Below are 25,102 nucleotides of genomic sequence, written 5' to 3' on the forward strand. Positions count from 1 at the left end.
AACTACCAAATTTGGCACTTAGTTGTAAATTTGCAATATGCCTTCATAAGAAAGTTTTCAAAGTTTCAATTAGATCTTTAATAAAAAATTAAACAAAATTTTAACATCTTTCTTCATTATCTTTTGAACATATTACTGTATAAAAGCCATTTTACACTAATTAAAATTAAAAATTAAGCTTTTTCGTGATATCAGTTTCATTTCAGCACAATTTTTTACCTTTAATCTTAAAAAAATGTTTAAGTATATTTTACAACAAGATTTATTATTCTGGACTGGATTTTCCCATTTAGTTACAGGATTTATACTTGCATATCTGAAAAATATTAAAAATTTTGAATGCATGTCATTGTAACTATATAATTAATAACAAACAAAAAATAAAATCAAGATACACGAATCAGATCTAAGAACTTATCATGTTATGATGTTTTAAATTAAAAGTCAAAATATTCTTTAATACTTCAGTATAACTTTCCTTAACTAAATCAAATTTCTCTTAAATTACATGGCATTTACAGTACTGAAATAAATTTGTCGCAAACAAAATGCAGAAATATGATACAAATAAAGAAATTAGTAAATGCAAAATGAATAAAAACTTTATTTAGAGTATCACAGAGTTATTTAGCATTATAACATCCAATTTGCAGCACACGCATTACATATTTTGCAAGCATAAAACAAATCGCATAGAAAAAAATACTCTGACATAAGAAAATACAAGTGACTTGTACATACACATTTAACATTAGATACACAGCAAATATGAATTTCGCGAATAAATAACAAAATACATAAAAAAATAGAGGAAAAAAAGACAGTGGGGGAAAAAAAAAGAACAGATGCAAACCCAAGAAAATTTTTATACACTAAAACATAAAATCTACACATTTTTTAAATCTAAATTTTATTACAAAAGCAAGGACATAGAGGAGTACAATAATATTATTATAATATAGTTATATATTGTTACAGTCAATGTACATGAGCTTTAAAAAAAAGAGTAACATACTGAATGAATTTATTGTGCTTCAATACAAGAAAAATATTCAGGTACTTTATCACAAAAAAAGTCCTTATGAGATGAAACAATTGTTCAATGTTGGGAAAAAAAACACTCGAGGCAAACATTCATCTGCAAATCATACTAGGAAAAATTAGTTTGGAACAAAATTGAATCATACATAACATGAAGAGAAACCAAACACAACCAAAATAAAACTTTAATCTAAGGAATATGAAAATTACTGACTCTATTTTAGATAGATTTTTTTAAAAAAATTACAATGCATCCTTTACTTTAGTTAACAGAGCACTTCTTTATATTTAAAAAAATTAATAATCTTGTTCCTGTTTGCATTGAAAAGAAGGAATATATAAATGATGTCACAATCAAATTATTTATCATGAATTCTGTTTTTTAATTAAAAAATTTAGCATCTTTATGAAAATATTTTAATTAGATTACAATTCCACTTTTTATAATATCTTATATAAAATATTTAAAAAATATGTGTGAGTGTTAAAAATTATACACAACTGAAATTTAATTCAAAAGTTTGAATAAATTCATTTAGAAATATTTTAGCATTATCAATCTTATCTATATAATTAGATAAAAAGAGTATAACAGAGAAATAATGCTTAAATATAAGAATACATGTACCAATTATAATATATTTTCTATAGCTATTTCAATTAATTTATCTGTTGTTGTTTTTAAAATTTTATAACATTTTGAAATAAAATTGGATTTACAATTTTCCATCATATTTTTTTCTCAATTAAAATATAACATTATTATTGCAAATTTTGGAATACCATAATGTAAAAAATATTATTTATTGTTGATATATAAAGAAATACTTCATTTACTAACAACAAAATATGCCATTATCTAGATTAAAAGTAAAATTCGACACACTTCATTAATTATTATTTAGAATAATAATTAATAAAAAAGAATACCAAAAACAAGTGCGTGATAATATCAAATACAAAAATATAATAGTCCAAGGACAAGCATATTTTAAAAAGAGACATTTATAAAAAGAAAAAAATATTTTAGTAGGAACAAATATCATAAATTATCCAAGAATACTAAAATAAAAGATTATTTTGAAGATGTACTATTATGCCACCACAAAACGTAAGAATTAATTTTATAGGATCTATGCACCTTTAATTTTTATAATGCTATATTTGAAGTAAATAAGATTTCAAAATTTTTAAACAGGTAAGGCAGAGAAAAAAATACAAATAAAATTAATTAAATAATTTTAAAGAATAACAACGCAGACTGTGAGGTTCAATATTGAGCTTGAGTCTATCGGACGGAAAGTTTAAAGGTATCAAGACATTAATGCTTAATTTTCTTGTGACAAAACGATACTGTGTACCTTTTATAAGTACTTTAACAAATAATGCTCATCGTAGGCTATATTTTTTTTTCCATGATTATACTATTATTTGTAATAATTTCAAGTACAAAATAAAGTTTAAAGACATTTTAATTTGATTTATGCTACTTTATATATTACTTTGAAATTTTTAAATAAGCATGCATAATGAACTAATTATATCAACTAAAACACTTAAAAAATAATAATGAATGCAATTTTTTTTTTAAATTGTTTATTTTTTATAACTCTTTTATTACAAATAATATCCAAGTAAAGATTTAAATCTTATAGCATATGTAAATACTTTTTTTTTGTTCTATAATATGTGAAATTACCGTAGAATAGTCAATATTTAATCATAAAGAAATCAACTGTAAATTTTTTTACTGTTCATGTATTTAGGAAAATATGTTTTTCTTATAAATAAGACATTTAAAAAAAAAAAAGAAGGTACATAAACTGTAATTAAATTTTTATTTAATATCACATACAGATATATCAAGGCTAGTAATTTTATCTTTCTCGCAAGTTTTCAGACCATATTCTATTATTAGATTCCATTTAAAGACACACAAGATATATTTAGATTAAATTATTTGTTAAAGGACTTTTCAAAAGACCCCATTACAATTAACATCTTAAAAATTAGTTTTGACAGACATGGAATTTATAACTATTGAGCAACTGTTTGCATTTACAGCAATATATTTCAAATTAAGAGTTCTAAAATATACTACTTTAGCTAAAAATTTTAACATGAATGTCTTATATAATACAAAATAATAAAAACATATAATAGAATTTATTTAATACTACATTCCTCAATATTTTCAACAGAAAATTTGATTTGTCATAAAAAAACACACCAAAAAGACTTACACACTCGACTAAAAACAATATCACTCAATATACAAGGTATGATATATGTATATCTGTATACACATATTTCATCTTCAAAAAATAATAAGCCTTGAACCTATAATATTTTTTAACAAGGATCATATACATTAAAAAAACTATGAATTCATAATGGCAAGCAATAATATTCTAGTACTGAAATTTATGCACTAAAAATATAGGAATCAGTTCTATATACAACCTATTGGCTTAAAAAAATCAAGCCTGTTAGTCACATCTAATCAAGCTTTGTGAAGACATTTTCTAAAATCCCAAAATACTTAAATCTGGGAGAAATATTTTAGTAATTATCAACAAAACAGTTTAGAGTTAAAAATATTTCGAGTTAGCTTGCAAATATAAGCCCTTTCTTTCTTCAGATAGTAATTCAATTGAAGAAGCCTATATCTAAATCCTTGTCAAATTGTAACATCACCAAATTCAGAATTCCACTGTGTGTAGAATGCTAAAGATTGTGTGGCAACACTTCTTCGGATCCTTTTTAAAGATTCAGTGAAATCAGCCATTGAAACAGTTCGCATCTAAAACCAGAAAATTAAATATTATATTTTTTAAACAAGAAAACTTGGCAAAACTCAGCTATTTTAGTTTAATTTATTTAAAATTTTGTTAAGGGGGAAAGTAAAAGCATAATGTTTTCAAATACTCCTGTATTCATAATTCAGAAAGAAAATTTAACATGCTAAATAGTTAGGAAAAAATGCCACATAAACTATTACATGCTACTTTTATAAATAATTGAATAATTAACATACTGTTAAAAACAATCTTATGAATTAACAATTATTTATCTTTTACTAAAATAGCATCTAATTCAAATACCATTAATAATATTAGCTTACAATCATATTTACTATATATTATGTGATGTCATATAAATTTATTGCACAAATCTTTGAAATTTTTGAGAAATTTTGAGTTTGAGTAAAAGATATTTAAATAACTTTGGTGAATTCTTTTAAAACTTTTGTATGAGATTGAAACATTAAACTAATTGATAAATTTCATTCTAAAAAGAGAATAATTTTTATATAACCAATATAATATTTCTAAAATTCTAGAAATAATGTTATCATACACAGTTACTTTTAGCCTTATATGATAAAATTAATTTTGGACAAAATTTCAAGGACAACAAAAAATATTGCTTAAGTTATTGACATTTGTTTTATTTTATTCTGCTGCAGAAATACTTCTAACACTGTCTTTTCAAACCACAACATGCTAGTCATTTTGAAAACAAAAATAAAGCTTAAAATAGAATTTTTTTAAAAACATTAATATTACAGAGGTGGATGAAGAAACGTCAGATTTCAGCAACTACTAAAAAACTGCTTTAATACAAAACAGAAATTATGTTTTCAGTCTATATAAAGTCTTTCAATTTAACAGAATAGTTATGGCTTATGCTTTAAAATCTATTTTTTTCAAGTTCTATTTCTAATATTTGATAAATGAACACAACAGTATAATTTCTTTCTTGCCATAGTCAATATTAATACTGGCATCACCATCATCACTGCACTTTTAATGAAAGAAAATGATTAAATATTGCAAGACATTTACATATCATTAACTGAAATGAATTCATAAATATAATATGAATCCTGAACTGAATTTCTTTTATTACCTTTCGAGGGTCAACTGATTTCACTTCTTCTGGATTCAATTCTAAAATACAAAGAGAAAAATAAGATAAATGACACAAATAAAAAAACATAAATTTTAAACTTTGAGTTATAACTTGTCATATTGGTGAAGGGATAAAAAACTGTCAGTCAAGCGAATTCTTTTTAAAAGACCCCTACAATTCCCTTGCCTGGGTCGACATGTGAAAAGAAATCCCTATCAAAATCTCACAGTATATAATCACAGGAATAAAATTGTCATTAGCTTTTCCTCATTTCGCTTTGTATCATTCAGTGTTGATGTGCTCATTGCTTCTGCTTGCACATAAATCATGCCTCACTGGATGGAATGAAACAAAGTTAAAAATTCAAAGTGTCTTCGCTGTCTTCAGACACGATTCTGCTTAAAAAACTATGTTTACATATATATATATATATATATATAGAGAGAGAGAGAGAGAGAGAGAAATTCAAAAACAATGCTTTAAATATATAACAAAAATTTGATTTAATTTTCTGTAATGCTTGCAAGTTTATTTTTATTTGTGTGCGAGTGAAAGATATTTAATCATGCAAAAACAATATGAAACTATAAAACATTTCCATTTCTTTTTTTCATTATGTTGGTTTGCTATAAAGGTAAAATAAACATGTGATAGTTTATTTTCAAGTGCAACATTATTCTAAAAATTATTCTATTTTAACATTAATTTATCAATTAAATTTGAATTCAATGTCAATGTTCATTACTCATATAAATAGATATTCAGGTTTTTAAAAAATATTTAGATAACATATTATTCACCAAATTCAAAATCGATTAATTGAATATGATAGATTAATGCTAATTAATGATAGATATAACTAATATCTCTGGCAAACCAGCTTTCGACAAAGGTGATTGGATATAATAATAAAAATATATAATGAATATAATTTTTGATTTTTATGCACATTCTCAATCCTTAATTTGCATAGCTAATTTTTAACACATTTCTTTAAAATATGAAAATAAATTAGATTTGTATTAAAGAAAACATTTAAAATTTGAAAACTTGCATATATTTTTTTAATATTACCCATAATAATAAAAAATATATAAACTTACAAATGCAAAAAAAGCATGCTTCAAAAATTTTGATTCAAGCACAGATTTTTATAAATTATTAATTTTAATTATTATGGAATTTACATAAACTGGAAAAAATAATTGCAGGAAATCAAATATTTGAAAAGTACCATAAATACTGTATTTAAAGAAGTATTACAATATACACGACCACGATTTCATTGCACAGCTTACAGTTGAAATTATATACTGACATTTATAAATTTAAAGATAAGTAATTCTAAACCAATAAACCTACATGAAACATTTACACATGCAACCTCCCAAATATCTTGCCTGAAAAAATATGCTATTCCATTGTTGAAACCAATTCTGCACATATAACATTAAAGGAGCTTAACGAGGCAAATTTATTTACAATAACTCTTTGATGGAATCTTCAACTTAAATTATAAACAAAGTGTTTTATTGTAAACTAGGTATACAATATCAGAAATCAGTAAAAAATTCTATCTACTGGTAACCTTTTAGAAGAATTTTTATTAACAGAAAAAGGAATCATGTCAACATAACATACAGAATTTAAAACTAAATTACGAACCTCTAATTGGTCCCAGTGCTGCGTCTTTTGCTAATGCTGTTAAATCACTTCCAGAATACCCTTCTGTTAACCTAAAATAATCATTAAATGAGCATATATTGAAAATACAGCATAATTTTATACATATAAAAAAAAGTTGATTTCATGCCCTACTTTATTTAAAATTTCAATTATATAAACTATGCAGATAATCATTTATCATTATTATAATTAATCAATATTTAAAATGATAAAAAAATAATGATGTAACATATTGTTGTTAGAAAGAAAGGATAAACGATTGAGCCTTTTAGCCTTAATCAATTGCCTTCAACATAAAATTAAATTAGACTGATGTATCAAATAAAAAACATTAAGCAAAAGTGAAAATAACTGCACACTTAAGGTAATGCTACTAAATTATCTAAAGTTTCAAATTTAATATAAAACGAACACTAACAGATGATAGTGATGGTAATGTTGAAATCACTAAAATAGAATTCTCCATGGAATCAAGCTAAATATATTGCTAATCTGCAAGCTGTAGCATTAAAAATGAAATTTAATTTTTAAATTTATTTAATAACTGATCATGGTAATTCCTACTGAATGCTTAATCCTCCCTTCTTACTTCTCAAAAAAATTCAAATCATTTATAACAAAAAACTCTTTCCATGGAATTGTGAGGAAATAAAAAAAGATTAAAACACAGAACAAAAAGTAAATAAATAATCTTATTTATTAAAAAAAAAAAAACTAATCAGATACAAAACAACTAAAATACATGGATGACCTTAGTAAATTGATTCAAGAAATTAAAAGCTAACAAATATGCAATAAATAAAAAGTTTCTTTGAGATTTCAAAATTATTCTGCAAATTATAATTTAAGAGATCATTTGTTAAGATCCGTTTCTGAAGTTCCTTTCAGCTTTGAAAATATATTATCTTAATGTCAGATCTTTATTTTGAAGGGAGGAATATCACCCTGCAATAAGTTTTTATTATGATTTAAAAATGACATTTTGATTTGAAGGGGAAGGGGGGAGTGAATGATCGTAAAAAGTTCTGAATACATTATTGCCCCCCCCCACTTTCAGACTAGTGCTATGGCCAGAAGTTAAATGGAAAAAAATATATATTTCAGGCTACAGCTTTTCATTTTCAATGAATATCAAGATTTAAGTTGTCATAAATTAAACTTACTTTGCTAGATTCTTTAAATCAGATTTTGATAAAGAATTTTCTTGTTTCGCCAACAACTTTTCAAGTAGCTTTATTCGAGTTTCCTTGTTTGGTAATGTTACATAAACACGCTTTGTGAATCTCCTAAATAACAGAAAAAGTAAGCAGAATATTAATTTCAAAATTCTAAACTTTAAAAAAAAATCAAAAAGTTCAATATGAAGAAAATAAAAATATTTTATATACATGAAATAATTTATATAAATGTGATGCCTCAAAAAGAGAATGCATAACAATTATTTTACTTGTTTACACACAACTATAGCAAGATACATGTATATTATTTTACAAAAAAGAACTAACGATTACATTTTACCTCAACTAAATTATTTGAAAATCAAATAAGGAGAAATGAGATCCACAACATTTGATGAAAAGAAAATTGAAGTGTCAAAAGTAATACAAAAAAAAAAATAATAATAATCTAAATACCCTTTTTTTAATAATGGAAACTTACTTTTAATATAGTATTCCTTGAATTACTACAACAGCAGAATTTCTATTCCAAATACAGTCATAAATTGATATTTTGATCCTTTCTGTCAACAGAGTTACAAGATTCCTCCAAATCAGATACATAAAAAATATTTTTATAGGGTAATTTATATTTCTGAGCAAGTCATAAACTGGTGATTTGATCCATTCTGTCCTCATAAATCATTAAGTCTAGGAATTAAATTTCTGAATGTGACTTCATATTTTTTGAATGTCATAAATTTCTGAATGTGACTTCATATTTTTTGAATGTCATAAATTTCTGAATGTGACTTCATATTTTTTGAATGTCATTAATCTCTAACACACACCTCCATAGATATTACCAAAATTTATCATTTGCACACTTTGCTCAACTAATGTAAAATGTAATACAGGTGTTTTCAGCTAATCGAAATCAAAGAAAAATCTGTCTCATAATTATTTATATATATATATATATATATAATGTGTGTGTGTGTCATATGCTTAATACATACCTTTAAGAAATTGAAAATTATATATTTTAATATGCAATTCCAATAAAATATAGGTATAATTAAGTGGAACTTATTATTAGAATTGAAAAATTTTAAGCAATCAGATTAACAATCCTAATGATTAATTCTGGAAATTTGTAAGAACCCATAATAAGCAATAAGATTTTATTTTCTATAGGCATTTGAGTTTTTAATAATATTATTAAGTGCTGCATTTCTTATTAAAAAAACTAGTAATTCATTCTCTCAGTTAAAACAATTTCCAAATGAATGAAATTAGCATTTTCTTTGTTCTTCATTAGTAACATTAAAGATGATGTCGTTACAGTGTAGTGCAATGTTTCAAATTCATTTTTTCAGCACAGTGTTTATATTCAATACTAAATATGCCTTTGTCATACCAATGAACCTCTTAGATATGCAAAAGTGTATACATTATTTTTAACCCACAAATAAAACAGAACATTTAAAATGGAAATGAAAATTTTAAACTCATATAATATGAAAAATCATGTATTAAGCTTTTAAAAATAAGGCAAAAATACTCAAAAGAAAATGTTAAAATGCTTCTTCTAACATTTTTTTTGATGCACTAAAGTATGATAAATATTAGAAAGCATATGAATTCCAAGTAATAAATTTTATATATTACCTTAGAGCTGCATCATCTAATTCCTGTGGTCTATTTGTGGCACCCATAACTAACATTCGGTCATCACCATCAGATCGCAACTAATTTTAAACAGTATTAAAAACAATTTTAATAAATGTATGCTATTATCATTTCATTATATAAAGAAAACACTATAATATACAAAATATGAGACAGTAACAAAGATAATGTCAATAAAAAGGAAACCAATCACTAAGCAATCTGATGTTCATTACCTCCCTTAAAACAATTGAAAATTTACTTGGATGTCAAAGAATTCCAAAAGAATTTCATAAGCTTTTTCCTGAGTTAGTAATATGAAAAATTGTTTCATATATTACCCAAATATAACTATTTACAAAATGTTATCATTATTAACATTCCCAGTAAAAATATCTACTGTAGGATTAAGATACCAAATCTCTCAAAAGAGGAATTTCAATTTGCAAAAACAATTAGCAAAAATAAGCATTTATCAATACCTTATAGTCTTATCAAACCATGAGTAAGGAAAATAATGAAACTTATTGGGAATAAAATAATGCAAAATTGTTGTCTAACTATTAAATGTTATTCTAAAACTCTATTATGAATCCCTACCAATACATTTCAAGTAATTATTTTAATCATTTTAAATAGCTCATTAAATTTTATAAGAGAATTTTACAGCAATCATTTTTAAACACGGTAAAACACTCATATAAAATTTATTTTCTTCAATATTTACATTACCCTTGCTTCAATTGTTTCTTGCTTTGTACAAAAATGAGTCAGTTTACTGGATATAGTTAAAAAAAGAAGCAAATCTTGTTCTCTTAAGTTTCTGAGGCAAAGCCCTAATAAGACTCATTAAGAAATATTAACAATCACAAAACCATAATTAAAATAATAGTAATGATTGAAAAATATATAAAATAAAAGATCATTTTCTTGCTAAAATAGCAGCTGAGCTACCATTTTCCTCCCTTTTAAATTCATGTATAAAAAATTCTTAAAATTCAACTATTCAAAAAAAAAAAAAAAATACTAGTAGTTTTTCCTTGAGCTCAAATATAAATCTTTTATGGTTCCTAATAAATATTTGGCATCATCAAATAACAAGACACATTAAAAATATTCTTAGAAAAAAATAATGAAGAAAAGTGTAGGAAAAATAGGTTTTATATTACAAAAAGTTAATTATCCAGTTATTATCAAAAAAGCATTTTAAGTCAAATGTCCTTTTTACTTGAAATATATATTTAATAGAAATATGCAACATATTCATGATCAAAATTTCATTATTATAATCATTATCAATAATAATACCTACAGTCAGAATACTTAGTTATAATATTAAGAAGTAAAATCCGTTAAGTGAATAAGAACTTTCAAAGAATACCCTGGATTGGCAATAAGACATAACAGAATTTGAAAGTCAATTCTTGTATAAAATGCAATGAAAATTACAATATCATAAAATAAATAGTATTCAAAAATATTCACAACTTTCATTATTTTATTTAAAATAGATATTTATTATCTTCCTACCCATATATAACTTTAATTTTAAAATAATATGAACTCTAAGCAGGAAAGACCAATATTTTCAGTTCAGAATATACTGAAGATGGTATTAATGTGATAATATGTTTCATTATTGTTTAGTATTCTATAAATATACTTACTCCATCAAACTCCACCAGAAATTCTGTCTTTAATCTCCGACTAGCCTCATGCTCATTCTCTTTTCTTTCGTTTAGTAATGAATCCACCTCATCTAGAAATCAGTTTCATTTTACAAATTAAAGTTTCAAAGTAGTTTTTAGAGTTTTCAAAGTAAATTTTTTAAAATGCACAAAAACTAAATTTTAAACTCTTTTATTATTAAATCTCATTAAGCAAGTATCAGCTTATTTTGTAATATGGTAAAAAATAATAAATATAGTGGCAATAAAGACATTTGAGTGTTGTCATTTTGATTAAACTAATTATCCATAGAACACTTATTGTCCAACTAATTGTTCACAGTACTGTTCAATTTTATATTGAGATGTAATGTCTGTGAATGATTTAATTTTATATTATTTGAAGATCATGTGCCTACCTTCAAAAGGTTATGTACCTACCTTCAAAATGCAAGGTAGCAAGTTCTCCGAAGAAAAAAAACTTTATCCACAAAATTAAAGAAAGAAAGGCTTTGCTATATATTACTTTTCTGTATAATTATCATTAATTTGAAACAATTTGTGCCATAGGAAAACTAATATACCTAAAACAGTATAGAATCAGGATCCAGATTACACAGTCAATTAATGATGGCACTTGAACTTTTGTATCAGTTCTGGATTGTTTTCTCTTTTATTAGGTGTTGTAAATTTTCTATGATTGTTTTGAATTTTTTGTGTTAATAGAGTAAGTGCCAAAAATTACTGAGGGACAATTTTCAGTCTTAGAAATCTCACTGGTATTGATATTAAACAAGATTGGAGAAAGTAAACTTCCCTTTCAGTAATTAAGGGTTGATTTAGAAGTGGAAATTATATGATTAACTCATACTTGAAAATTATAAAAAAAGAGATATTAGTAAAGAATTTTTATAAGTTGCACTGAATTTCAAGTCATATAAGCTAGAAAATATTTAGAGGGATAAATCATAAGGAAAATAAATTAAAGTAATAATAGTTAAGAAAGTGAATTACTTCAGGAAATGCAAAAATAATTCATATTCAGAAGTAAAAAGTATACAATTTATATATTCATCATAAACACACCTATAAATATAATAGCTGGTTGAAGCTCCCTCGCAACAGCAAACAAGGCACGTACAAGTTTTTCACCTTCACCAACCTAACAAAAATAGAAATATTATAAAATGGCAATTCAGGAATAGAAAAATAAATATAAAAGAGATGACTATAAGCTTACTTACATATTTTGAAGTTAGAGATGATGCACTAATATTCAAGAAAGTAGAATTAGATTCACAGGCTACTGCTTTTGCCTAAATAATAAATTTTAAAAATTATAAAAATGATCTATAAAATAAATTCTTCACTTCAGAACAAGCAAAAAGTTACATTAAAGAAATCATAATTAAATATAACTGCTTAAACTATTTGTTTTTAAAAGTCAAAAAAGATTAATTTATCTCTATTTAAATCATAAGAAATGTAATAATTTCAAATACTTGTAGAAATTACAAAAAAAAATAATTACAACTCAAACAAATTTATGCAAGTTTAAAATAAATATTTGATTTGTATTAGGGAGTAAGTAATTCAACTTATTCAAAATAGCACATTTTTTTGGAGAATATCCCCAGAATCTGATAACAGGAATTCAACACCATTGCACATATGGAGTACTATCTGTCATTTTTTCTTGTTAATTACTTCCACACACTGTGTGCAATCTGTCTTGAATAACTTAATATAATTATTAATATAGATGTGGCATAGTATTCATAAATCTTTCTAAATGGTGTCCCCCAGATGTTAAGGACACATCAGCTACAGTTTTATATATATTTCTGCTCCTACCAAATGGCAATGCAACTTCAAGGATTGATGATGCTTTTTATTCATATGATTATGAAACATATTGACTTGAACCATTGAACCATGAAATCGAAACCATTGTCTGTAACCAAACAATTTTCAGCTAGCCAGTTGCACATTGCTGCATGTCTAAGTATTTGTCCAATATCCATCAGCTAATTTATAGTCAAAATTTTTAAAAGACAACATCATAATTCCAGAATATCTCACTCCAATCTTATAAACTTGTAATACATCACATGAATTTGATGTTGCTTAAATTCATAAGTATTTCTGAATATTGATTAGTCAACATTTTACATGCTATAACATGTTTATAAATTTAACCTATACAAAATTTAATTAATACCATCATCAATATATTTTTTCAGAAATGGATGATGAAATTTTCAGTAACTTTACTTATATATTAAGGAAATAAATAAGTTGACAATATATAAATACTTATATGTAAGGCTTTTCACTTATTTTACCAACAATAACAATGTATATTTATTTTGTTTAGTAATGGTATTTATCAATGATTTACACACAACAGAAAACATAGCAAGGATTTTAAAATATCTATATATTTAAGAAGATTTTTCATTAAATTATCCAATGCCATATACAAATGTTAATAATATTTTTGCTTTGTTTCTGGTGGTTCAAACCATTTTATAAAAGTTATCTTTCCACAAGTTTAAACTGCAGTTAAAACAAGATTGGCTATTAAGGAATGTGTCTTAACTGTAATTGCATGAAATGAATGTTTAATACATATCTTTGATGATCAGAATTCAAAAGAAGAGGAAAAATGTAAGCAAACAATAACAAATTATATAAAAACTAACCAACATTGTTTTCCCATTTCCTGGAGGACCAAATAACAATAGACCTTTTGGAGGTGTCCTGAGGCCAGTAAAAAGCTGAATAAAAGCATAAATTAGAAAAATAAATATATATTTATTTATTAATATAAATACCAATTTCTTAAAATAATATATTTTGAAGTTTATCATGTTTATTTGTCTAATTTTTAATTCATTTTGTAACTTTATTTGGTTACAAAAATTACATAATAAGTATGAAGCATTAAAATGATAAAAGAAAGCAAAATACAGGGAAATCAAGAAGTTAAGGCTAACTTTTTGACTTTTTTTCTAACGTTTATAAAAAATAGATGAATTTTATAAAATTTCTTACCTCAGGTCTAACTGTAGGTAGGATAACCATTTCACGTAATGCTTGCTTAGCTACCTCTTGGCCGGCTATCATATAATGAAAGATTTAATATTTTCCATAATTTTTATGCACTTAATAAGAAAAAAAACTTAAAATAGTTTAATCAAATAAATAACCTAAAAAAATTTTATTGCAATTAATTTAAATTAAGAGCAAGAATTTTTAAAACAAAAGATTCAATCACATTTTTTAAAAATACTCATAAACACTTATGTCTTATGCATACGTCAAGATTAGTAGTTTAATACAACATAATTTTTTTTACAGTTGTAATACTTATAATATCTTATATCACTGCTTCATCAAGCGATTGATTTTACTTGCAGTTTTTTTCCCTCTATCAAAGTAATCTAGGAAATGAAATTTAGATTATTGGAATCCTAATGTGGTAAGATCATTATGAAAGCTATGTTTATCTTTAATCTTTTGTGACCTTTTGTCCAGTACCATAAATATCATATTTTTTGGTTGCAGGTTCACCATTCAGTACCACTGGACATATAAGATTGACATACTTATAAGGGTTCTTTCTATATTTATTTTAAATTCCATTCCAGCCTACTGCTATATTTAGAGTGTTAGATGAATTTTCAAATTAATTTACTAGCACACAAATAAAATCAATGGCTCACAGAGAGGGTCAATGCAAGTAGCATAGTAAATCCATACAATTTCAATTATATGATAAATATTGCTGCATATATCTTATCACAGCTCTATACCTATTAAATCACAACTTTGCACGTGTCTCATCTCTCACAAGATGAACCATAGATTCCCAAATTCGATTAGTGAGATATACAACTGACATATTTTATATCATAATGAATTAACACATAAAATTTCAAAAAAGTTCCTTCAACCCTTCTTAAAAAAATTCTATGATGATAGACCTTATTAATAATTCATAACTACAAAACATAGCATGGACAGAATTATTAATTGAAAATTGAATATAGATATTCCCAAGCTTTCATTAAAGATAAAACATTACAAGTTTAAAAGTAAAGTAATACATTCATTAGTTATCAGGGTTTTTTTGAAAAAAAACCCTGATAACTAATGAATTTATAAATTTATTTAAGAATTTTAATACATATACTTATGTCCATCTTTACAAAAGTGTAAACAAAAAATTTAACTGATTCATAATTAAATAACAATACAATTTACATTTACAAACACATTCATAATAAAAATCTTTATAACCAAACTGCAAAATAGAAAAACATTTATAAGAAATCCATAATTTTATTAAAAGAGTAACCTTATACAATCAACAAGATTGAAGAAATCAAAATGAAAAAAAAATGCTAGAATTGTAGCCCTTACTGGTATAATTTTTAACAATCAATGTTAGAAGGTTAAAAAAATGTTTCTAAATAGCATCTTCTCACAAACTTTACTACCAATAAAAAAATGGAGATTTTCCATTCCAAATTTGAGTTTCAATTTTCTAAAGTGATAAAAGCATAGTAAGAACAAAATCCGTTAAATATCAAATGAATGCTTAATCAAAGAAATAAAAAAATTTCTTCACTATTATCTTAAATGTTAACAGAAAAATTATATTTAGAATTTTTTTTAATTACATCTCTATTTTTCTGTAAATAACAAAAGTTTTAGATCTTTTTTTATTATTATTCAATGTAGCATACCAATATCATCAAATGTCACTGTTGGACCACCATCAACAATTTCATCCATTATCACTTGGGCTAATTTTGGATCCACACCTTTCAAGCTCAAAATCTTGTTCAACTTCTGTAATCGAGTTTGGACGGGAACAGTTTTGGATGGTGCATCTTTCCTCTGCATAATGAAAACAATTAATGCAAAAGGCACATAATTTCATAACACTGCCTCAAAAATTTAAATTCCTAAAATGAAAATATTTATATAAAGTATCAGACATAACACTTTTTTATTCCTTCTGACTTGAATATCTTTGACAAATTTTAAGCAGCATTTATTTTTTAAATATTAAATTATCAAGTTCTTATAAAAGTAAACAATAATAACATAAGAATAAAATATATTGAGCATTTCATAGAATAAGCTTTAAAAAAAATTGAGTATTAAATATGAAAACAATATCAAAAGTAAAATTTTACTTCAAAACAAAACAATACATATACCTTATAAAAATTTGTTTTTTTAATAATATAATTAGTCCCAAAAACTTGGCATAATATTTTGTTACCTAGAACACATGGCCATGGAACAATATGTCACAAAATCAAAAAAGTCTGCTAGTTTTGCTTTAATTTCCTCAAATTTTAATTGAAAAGTTCTGTTTATATAATAATCCTCAGTCAGGACTGCCACTCAAATCTAGAAGAAAACTCCTAGTCTTTTCCCTGTATACATGTGCAGTATAAGAGAAAATGAATGAACTCCCACTCACGTGAGTACCCATCGTTTGTTTATATCAGTAGAAAAAGCAAGAGGAAGTAAATAATTTAACATTGCCTGAAATAACAATACGTTAAATTAATTTTTATACTTATATACGGAAAAAGAGAATTCTATCTTTATTGCCAAGAATTTAGTAAGAAAACATTCATGTTAACTCTATCAACAGCAAAACGCTCAAACACCCATTCAACAAAAATACGGTAGATGCCTTGGATATCACTTAAATTCCTCCTCCTCTTCCTGTGATTGATTGAACACCCAAGGTGAGTGTTTTGGTTATTAGAAACACTTGCCCAGAAGAATTTAGACAACAGAAAAGTTGTCAGAAAATATATCTGAGTATGCATTTGCTTAGTAGACATTAGATAAGCAGGGCCCTCTTTTGTATATCAACTCTTTACGAACATGGGCGTTTCAGTTAAAGGAAAGTAGATATTTAAATATAAATATCTCAGAAATGAGAAGAGGAGAATGATCATTTACATCATGTTCTCTGTTTTAAAGTAACGAAAAAATAAGAATTCAGATGAAATAAATCACAAAATTTGTTATGATAATACAGGACATTTAATGATTATTTAATAAAAGATATAATAAAACATTCTATTTATTAATTCATATTGTTGTGAGCATTTTCAGTCTTCAGTTTCTCATTGTTGTTCTTTTTCTTTTCTGAAGCTTTAGGATACCTTGCATGTGCTCATTTTGCATTCAAAAATAAATCTCTTGAGATCAGAATATTTAAGATACTTCCCTTAAAGTATATGGCATAATATATAGCTCATAGAGCAATTAAAGAATCTTTTTTCATATTTTCAATTAATATCTTTGTTAATACTAAATCCATTTTCCATAGCCACATTCCCATGTGACAATACAAGAAATACTTTTACATCATCCCCAAAATCAGAATTCTTTGGACCTCAAAACATTATAATAAAGATCATTTAAAAGAATCTCTCCAATAAATTAACCAAATTGCTTTTGTATTCTCTTTTCCAATTCTTTCAAGAAAATTTCTAACTAAATCCTTGCTTGTTTTAAACATGAAGTAGAAATTTGTACTTTGGAATAAAGAAGTTGAAGCAAATCAAGCATTCATTTTTCACATATAACCGAGTAATTTTTCAATAAACGTGAATAAAAGCAAAATGCAGCAGTTAAAAGCAACAAAACTTTTGGGCATGCATTCAGATATCTTTTTATAGTATTCTTTACAAATATAAAACACTGCTGAAAAAATATTCAAGTAACCACAGTTGCTATTCCAATATAGGTCCCCCCCCCCCATCTTAGAAATTGGGCTAATTTTTATATATATATATATATATATAAAGAGACAAGTTTCTATGGTTTAAGAGTCGAAAATGATTTTTTTTTTTTTTTTTTAGAGTGATGGCATCTATCTTTCATTCGTGCAGTGTTTAGAGATATCAGCATTTTTTTAGAAGGGGGGGGAGCACACGAAATTTAAAATTCCTTGCATTCCCTCAGTTTTTATGGAAAATTTCAAAATTTCCTATTTTAAAAATAATTTTTAAATTTAAAGAGTTTTCCCAATTTTCCAGTGTCATGGCAACCCTATCATTAGATCAGATCAAACAATCTAAAAGTTCTTAAAGGCATCCCAAATTTCAAGATCAAATATGTTTTACTGATTTGATTTAGTCGCTATATAATCTATTAAAAGTAGCAAATTTTGACAAATTGAAGTAAAATAATTGAGATCAGGCATCTTTTTTTTCCCATGTAGAAAAGTTTAAATTTAAAAGTAATTTTAAATAAAAAAAAATTTTAAAATCTTGAAGTTTCCAACACAATATGAAAACTACCTAATTACAGGACTGGATATTTTTTAAGTTATAAGCTACACACTTTTTAAAACTATAAAATAGTATAATGTAAAAACACACAAAATACAACTACGAATGTCATCAAAAAAGGGTTTTAAAATTAAAATATGAGGATTATAATATGAATAATTTTTGAGAGCATGGTACCTAGTAAATTAAATAAAAGCACAATATCTCTATTAATAATAAAGATGAATATGTGTGTTGAACTGACATTCCACAGTTCTGCTTTTATTATTATTTTAATTAAAGTTGAATTTTAGTATTTTTCCCTGATACTTTCTACAATTATTTTTGTATAAAAATAAATTTTGCATAATTTCAAAATTCTACAGATTATCTTTAAATGATACCAATTTAATATTTATGCAAACTTTTCCTAAATTTTGAAAACAATTTTTTTTTTTTTTTTACATAATTTCCAATAATAGATTATATTGCTACTTTGAAATTTTAAATTATTTTCATTATTTCATCAAATATTTAATAGCATATTTTCTTCCTTTTTTACTTTAGTATTATTCAAAATAAAGAATAAGAATATTGTTTAATATTTGTGCATTTTAGGAGAATAAAAAAGTAAAGTTAGACAATACTGCGCAATTTAGAAAATACATGAATCGCACATTTCTGTTTTAAATAGCACTATCAGGCTCATGGGACTTGTCTGCATTAGGAAAGGTTTATATACACATTAAACAGAAAATATTTGATAATTTGAATAACATGATTTCAATTTTAGACAATTTGGTGGAATCATGGATATGAAGTTATATCAAAATTATTTATCTGAATTTAAATCTAAACAATATCCCTGGAGAACTAGCTGGTCACCAAAGGTAACTAGTATTATAAATAAAATATTTTCAACCAGTTTGATGATAAGATAAAAAGAATGATTTGCTTGATAAATCTTTAAAAAATGCCAAACATTCAAAATGTAGTGTAGTTTAAAAAATTGGCAACACATATTTGGAATGCAACAAAATGTCGAGTCCCTAGCAATTGTTTACTTATATACTGGTTCTGCTGGTTATTTATTTTATGTTCAAACTGTTATTAAGAAAATATATGTTAGAAATACTCCACTGTATAAAAATATTCAAGAGTACATACTTTAAACCATCCTAGGGTATACATAGATAATCTTCACTTACATTAGTAGATTGTGGGATCTGTCGTCGAATGGTAGGAGGTGAGAGTGGTTTCTTCTTTGGTTGAACCACAGGTGTCCGACGAGGAGAAGATGGAAAGTTTTTAGGCAATGTTAAGTTTTTGTTTTGAGAAGGAAATTTACGTACAAGTTTCTTTCCGCCTAAAAAGAATATGTGTCATCAATTACAGAATGATAGGTATATTATAAATAATTTAATAATTACATATTCATTATTTGTATATCAGAATCTGTTTTTTTATCGGTTTAAAGTAAGAAACCATAAAAATTACAACATAAGCTAATATACATATCTCTTCTTATAGTAGGTAATTATTAGCAGAATTAAAAACTATGAAAATTAGATTAATCAAAAAATATTTTAATAAAAAAAAATGTAAAACTTTTTTTGCAATATTAGCTCCTCAGCCCCCCCCCCCTCAGCAATTAAAGTTTTTTTTAAAAAAATCATTTTGCTTCCAATTTGTTAAGATTTTTTTTTTTTTTGACGATTCTAAATCTTTTTTTATATATTTTTGGTATTATGGACTATTGCTAGTATTTCACCACAATGATTAGTAAATTCTTTTCTCAAATAAATTATTTCTTTGTTGAACAAATAATTCTGCATCCAAAGAATACAGTACATTGTAGATTAAAACTGAAAATTTTGTACATAATTTAATCTCAATCTAATTCAGTAATATACGTTTATGAAATGACTATCCAATCATTATACACACACACACACACACACACACAAAAAAAAAAAAAAAAAAAAAACTCAAAATAAAAATTTTGAAGCTTTTTATAAGATTTTTTTTTACTGCCTTATAATTATAATTAAATTACAAAAATTTTATTTCATTAAATTAAAAATCCTTTCTAGATTACATATAAAAATAGTAAAGCTTCATTATTAAATAATACGTCTTTTAATCTATGGGTGACGATTTCACTGCACAGAAAAACTAGTATTAGCAAATAAAAGAATTTAATATTTTAGAGCTCAAGAGTCTTCATGTAAAATGTAAAAGAATTATAAATCCTCAAAATATTACCATCATTAATGCCAGGTGATGTAGGACTAGGTGTTTTATCAACAGCTGTGTCTTCAACTAAACAATTGTTGAACTTAAGAGGCTCTGGTTGTTGCCAAGTGCGACGCCTGGACGGATTTCCCTCCAAGACTTCAAGATTTGTAGAATTAGAATTTTCTAAAATAATGCAAAAATCAAAATCATATCTTTTCATTTTTTATTTCAAATATTGTGAAAATCACAGAAAACATAGATAATGCTTAAATAAATAAATTTTACCTAAATATTCAAGTCTGTCTTTAGCCATATTTAAATTTGTCCTCATCTTATCTTGCAAACGCCGAGATCTTTCCCATGTTGGACCTAAAAATAGCATACAATTCAATAAATTTTCCATTTCATAAACCATCTAATCAAACAAATTATTAATAAATACTCAAAGATTTATAAACACTATGAAAAAAATACCTTAAACTATCTATCATATATCAGCATTTTTAGAAAATTTAATGAAGCAAATTCAATACAGAATTATGAATATAAATTTCTTTAAATCTATTCTAATCCACTTTTGATTTTATAAAATTATGTAAACTAGAAAAATAATAATAAATAGTTTTAATATATTTAATATTCTATGCAAGTGAGTAAGCTTTACAGACAGTGTTTTTCAAGATCAACTCTACACCACGAAGAGCTATAAACTACATTTATATGCAATTTACTTCAAGCCCATGTTAAAATATTCATATTACTTCAAGTTCAATTACATATATATAAAAAAAAAGTTTTATTCAATATAAACATGTAAAATTAAAGAACATATACGAAATAAATTTACCAGTTCCTTGATTACAATTGACAGCAATTCCTCTTTTTAGCTCATCAATACCTTTACGATAGTATTCAATAGCCAAATCTTTAGGACCTATGAAATATAAATTATACATTTTAATATCTGAAAATTAATATGGGACTGGCATAATCACCATTAGCTTCTTTTTTATAATTTTATAATAGAAAAAAAAATTAGCAAACATATTTATACAAAGTAAAAATTTCATTATAGTTACAGCATGAAATAGGAAAAACACACACACAACTTACTCATTTTGATATATACAAAAGTGATACAAAAAATTATTATAATTCTTCATTAATCAGCATTGTTTAATTTATGAAGCAGTTCTCTGGATTTCCCTAAATTGAAGCATATAAACTCTTCTCACAAAAAAATATTTTTAAAATAATCCAATAAATCTGTTTTATTCGGCAGTAAGTCAGTTTGGCTATTCTAACATTAAAATTTTTCTTCTAAAAATGCAATAAATTCAATCATATATACGAGGAAAGGAATAAATATTTATAAACAAATCTATAATACATAAAAAAGCAGACAAACTGTACTTGTCTACTTTAAAAATAAATTTAAATTGACACAAATATTATTTTTAAATCCCCTTCAAAGTTTTGAGGATTAGATATTTCCTACCTTTCCCGCAGTCAAAGAAATTTTAATCAATAATCCTATTTTTAGAATAATATTTTATCATTAAAAGACATCTTTATCAAAAAAATTTTCAAATTTAAATTACAGATAACGGAAAATTAAAATGTTATTCTGCCACCATTTTTTGTCATACTAGCACTTAAAGAAATCCGTGATTTTAAAATTTTATCAAAAGTTTTTATTTAAATAAAATATAACATAATAAGTAGTAATAATTTTAACCTATATTTTCACTACTTTATTTCATCAGAATATTTGGTATTATGGATCATGAAAAAAATTACAAAACTTTTATTATATAATGCTTTATTTTAATTGAATATCTATTCATGAAAAAATCTATTAAAACATTTTTTTTTTCTAATTCAAACTAATTAATGTGTTAAAAACATTTTTTTCTTTTTTTATTAAAACATTTTTAAACATTTTTTTCTAATTTATGAGTTAAACTAATTAATGTGTTAAAAACATTTTTTTTCTTTTTTTATTAAAACATTTTTAAACATTTTTTTCTAATTTATGAGTTAAACTAATTAATGTGTTAAATTTATAATAATCCAAGTGCTTTGATTGAAACAATGTGTTTAAGTCAGACGCTCGATCAAAAATATAATAAAATGCAAGTTTCTTGAAAAAAAAAAACATTTTAAAGCAATATATAGTTATTCTGTTATTAAAAAAATTTGGTTATAAAGATCTAGTGCTTAAGAAAAAAAACACCCACTACAGATACCCCCCACTTCGTTAACTTTAAATCAAATTTCAGTTCAATAATTAAAAAAAACCGAATACTAAAATCAATCCAAAATAAAAATTTAAAAAATTGCTACGCGGAAAGCAGAGTCAAAATATCATAATTTTAAAATATGAATGTACTTACCATCATTTTCTTCGTCTATTTTAAGTGCTTTTGAAATAAAATCAAAGGCTCTGCGGTGATGGTAACGTTGTAAAGCAAAAGGATTTTCTGGATTCATTTCTTTGTCAGTTACCAAAAAACCATGAACATTTTCTGCTATATTGAGGTTAGTTTTAGAAGTGTTAACAGATTGTTGCACTGATGTACACAAGCCACGGACAAATTTAAAAAGCTCAGAAAACAAGAATGTAAAAGAATTAAGTAAAAAAGTAAGAGGAAAAAATAATATATGAAATGTTTTCTTTACATAATATTTATTTTTCGTCGTTTCTTTTTCATTGGAAGACTGTTCTGAAGGATTAAATTTACAAACAGAAGTATCACGATTCATTCGGCTGCCATTACTGTTTTCATTTCAACGCATTTAAATGCTGCAGCCAGAGCACATTTGCTAAATAAAAATCAAAACATATAACAAGGTTTCGTTTTTCTTTTTCAGTTCTCTTCTTTCTATGTGAAAAGAGAATGTGGATAAATATATACTCCAAATGGAAAAGTGGTCAACGGATTCCAAAGATAAATTATAGAAGGCAAAGAATGAATGTTTGAATTTTTACTTCAGAAATGATCTTTAAGAATTATAAAAATAAAGTGTTTTAATCAATAAGCAATTGATTATTTGCCACAAGTATTACAGTTTTATAGAAAAGCAATACTACTCCAATAAACAGTTTTATAGAAAAGCAATACTACTACAATAAAAATTTATAAATTAAATTAAGTGCACTATTTAAATACAAGTAATCATGATGAAAAAAAAACCCTGCAAGTATCTCTGATTCCAATTTTAAAAAATAATGAAACAGAACGATTGGAATGATTTCGTGAAAAGAAATGATTTTTAGAGAACAGTGACTTCTTGATTTGTTAGTAGTGAGAGGGACGGGGAAGACTTTTGTATTTAAAAAAGAGAAAATTTTGAAATTCATTTGAGAACAATATTCCGTATTAAAAGCTTAATATTGCTATTAGAACTTGATACTTGCACTGCAAATGAGTTTTATACGAAAATTTAGTAAGGGTTCAGCAATCTAAAATATATTCATTGTATTTGTAAAATGTAATGTATATTTAAGGCATTATTATTGCATATCTTCAAAGTAATAGTAATTAATAAATGGAAAAAAGACCAAAATTATATTACATGGCATAAAGGGAAAACATTTTCTCTAAAGTTTTATAAAGGCCACAAGCCATAAAAAAGTGGTCGTTTGCAGGTTTTTTTAAATCGACTTCCATCATCAGATGTCATCAGAGCGATTTATTTACATAATTTGCTTCCATGTCTTGCCATGGTAGGAATGAAACTATTTTATACGCGCATGCCTGGAAGATATGTTCAATCGCTTTTCTTACTCACAAGTAATTAAGCAACGGTGTTTGGACAAATGTGTATGGCCGACTATCTGGGGTGTGCGGTGGATGCTATGCACCGGGGTCCCGCGATCCGGGGATCTCATTGTGATCAAGAATTAAAATAGTGTTCTGAACAATAATAGCCTATACATATACTGAAAGTATTGTAGCGGATTGATACGAGCGAGGATAGAACCTGTGACCTTGTGGTTCGCAGCCTAGTAACATGAATGATACAAAAGCAATTGCTCGGATAGCGTAGTTGTTGGCTTATAAGCTTTCACCACAGTATACAAGCTTGTTTCCACGTGGCTGGCTGAGTGTCGACTAACGCCGTTATTAGGCAACGATCGCAGTGATTGTTATTAAAAGGGGGAGGGATATTTCATTTATGAATAAGGAAATCCCCTTCAGATATGTTAAGACAGAGCGGACACTTGCACCCAGAAGTCGAAAATAAGGCTGGGTTCAAAAGGACTTGTAAATCATCATCTATCTAATTTTTTCTAGATCTAATGTTATATATCTTATGTGTGCATCTGTGTATGTTTATTTATATCAAATTTTTCAAGCAAAAAGTAAAATGAAGATAAATTAAATGATCAACTCCTTGCAATGCA

The 25,102-nt window shown here is 25.3% G+C and overlaps 1 protein-coding gene across 1 annotated transcript; it reads right to left on the bottom strand.

The window, feature by feature from the left end:
* Positions 1–586: 586 nt before the first annotated feature.
* Positions 587–23,520, bottom strand: LOC129975908 (spastin-like). The gene is made up of 16 exons (XM_056089192.1): positions 23,088–23,520; positions 21,539–21,625; positions 20,977–21,060; positions 20,719–20,874; positions 19,662–19,819; positions 15,892–16,045; positions 14,195–14,259; positions 13,843–13,917; positions 12,382–12,453; positions 12,224–12,299; positions 11,138–11,229; positions 9,471–9,550; positions 7,806–7,928; positions 6,622–6,692; positions 4,954–4,994; positions 587–3,844 (listed from the first exon to the last, which is right to left on the bottom strand). Exons 1-16 carry the CDS (start codon positions 23,455–23,457, stop codon positions 3,722–3,724), a joined length of 1,827 nt encoding a protein of 608 aa, XP_055945167.1. The 5' UTR covers positions 23,458–23,520; the 3' UTR covers positions 587–3,721.
* Positions 23,521–25,102: the final 1,582 nt, after the last annotated feature.

The sequence above is a fragment of the Argiope bruennichi genome, chromosome 7 (assembly GCF_947563725.1).
Source record: "Argiope bruennichi chromosome 7, qqArgBrue1.1, whole genome shotgun sequence".
NCBI classification, from domain to species: Eukaryota; Metazoa; Arthropoda; class Arachnida; order Araneae; family Araneidae; genus Argiope; species Argiope bruennichi.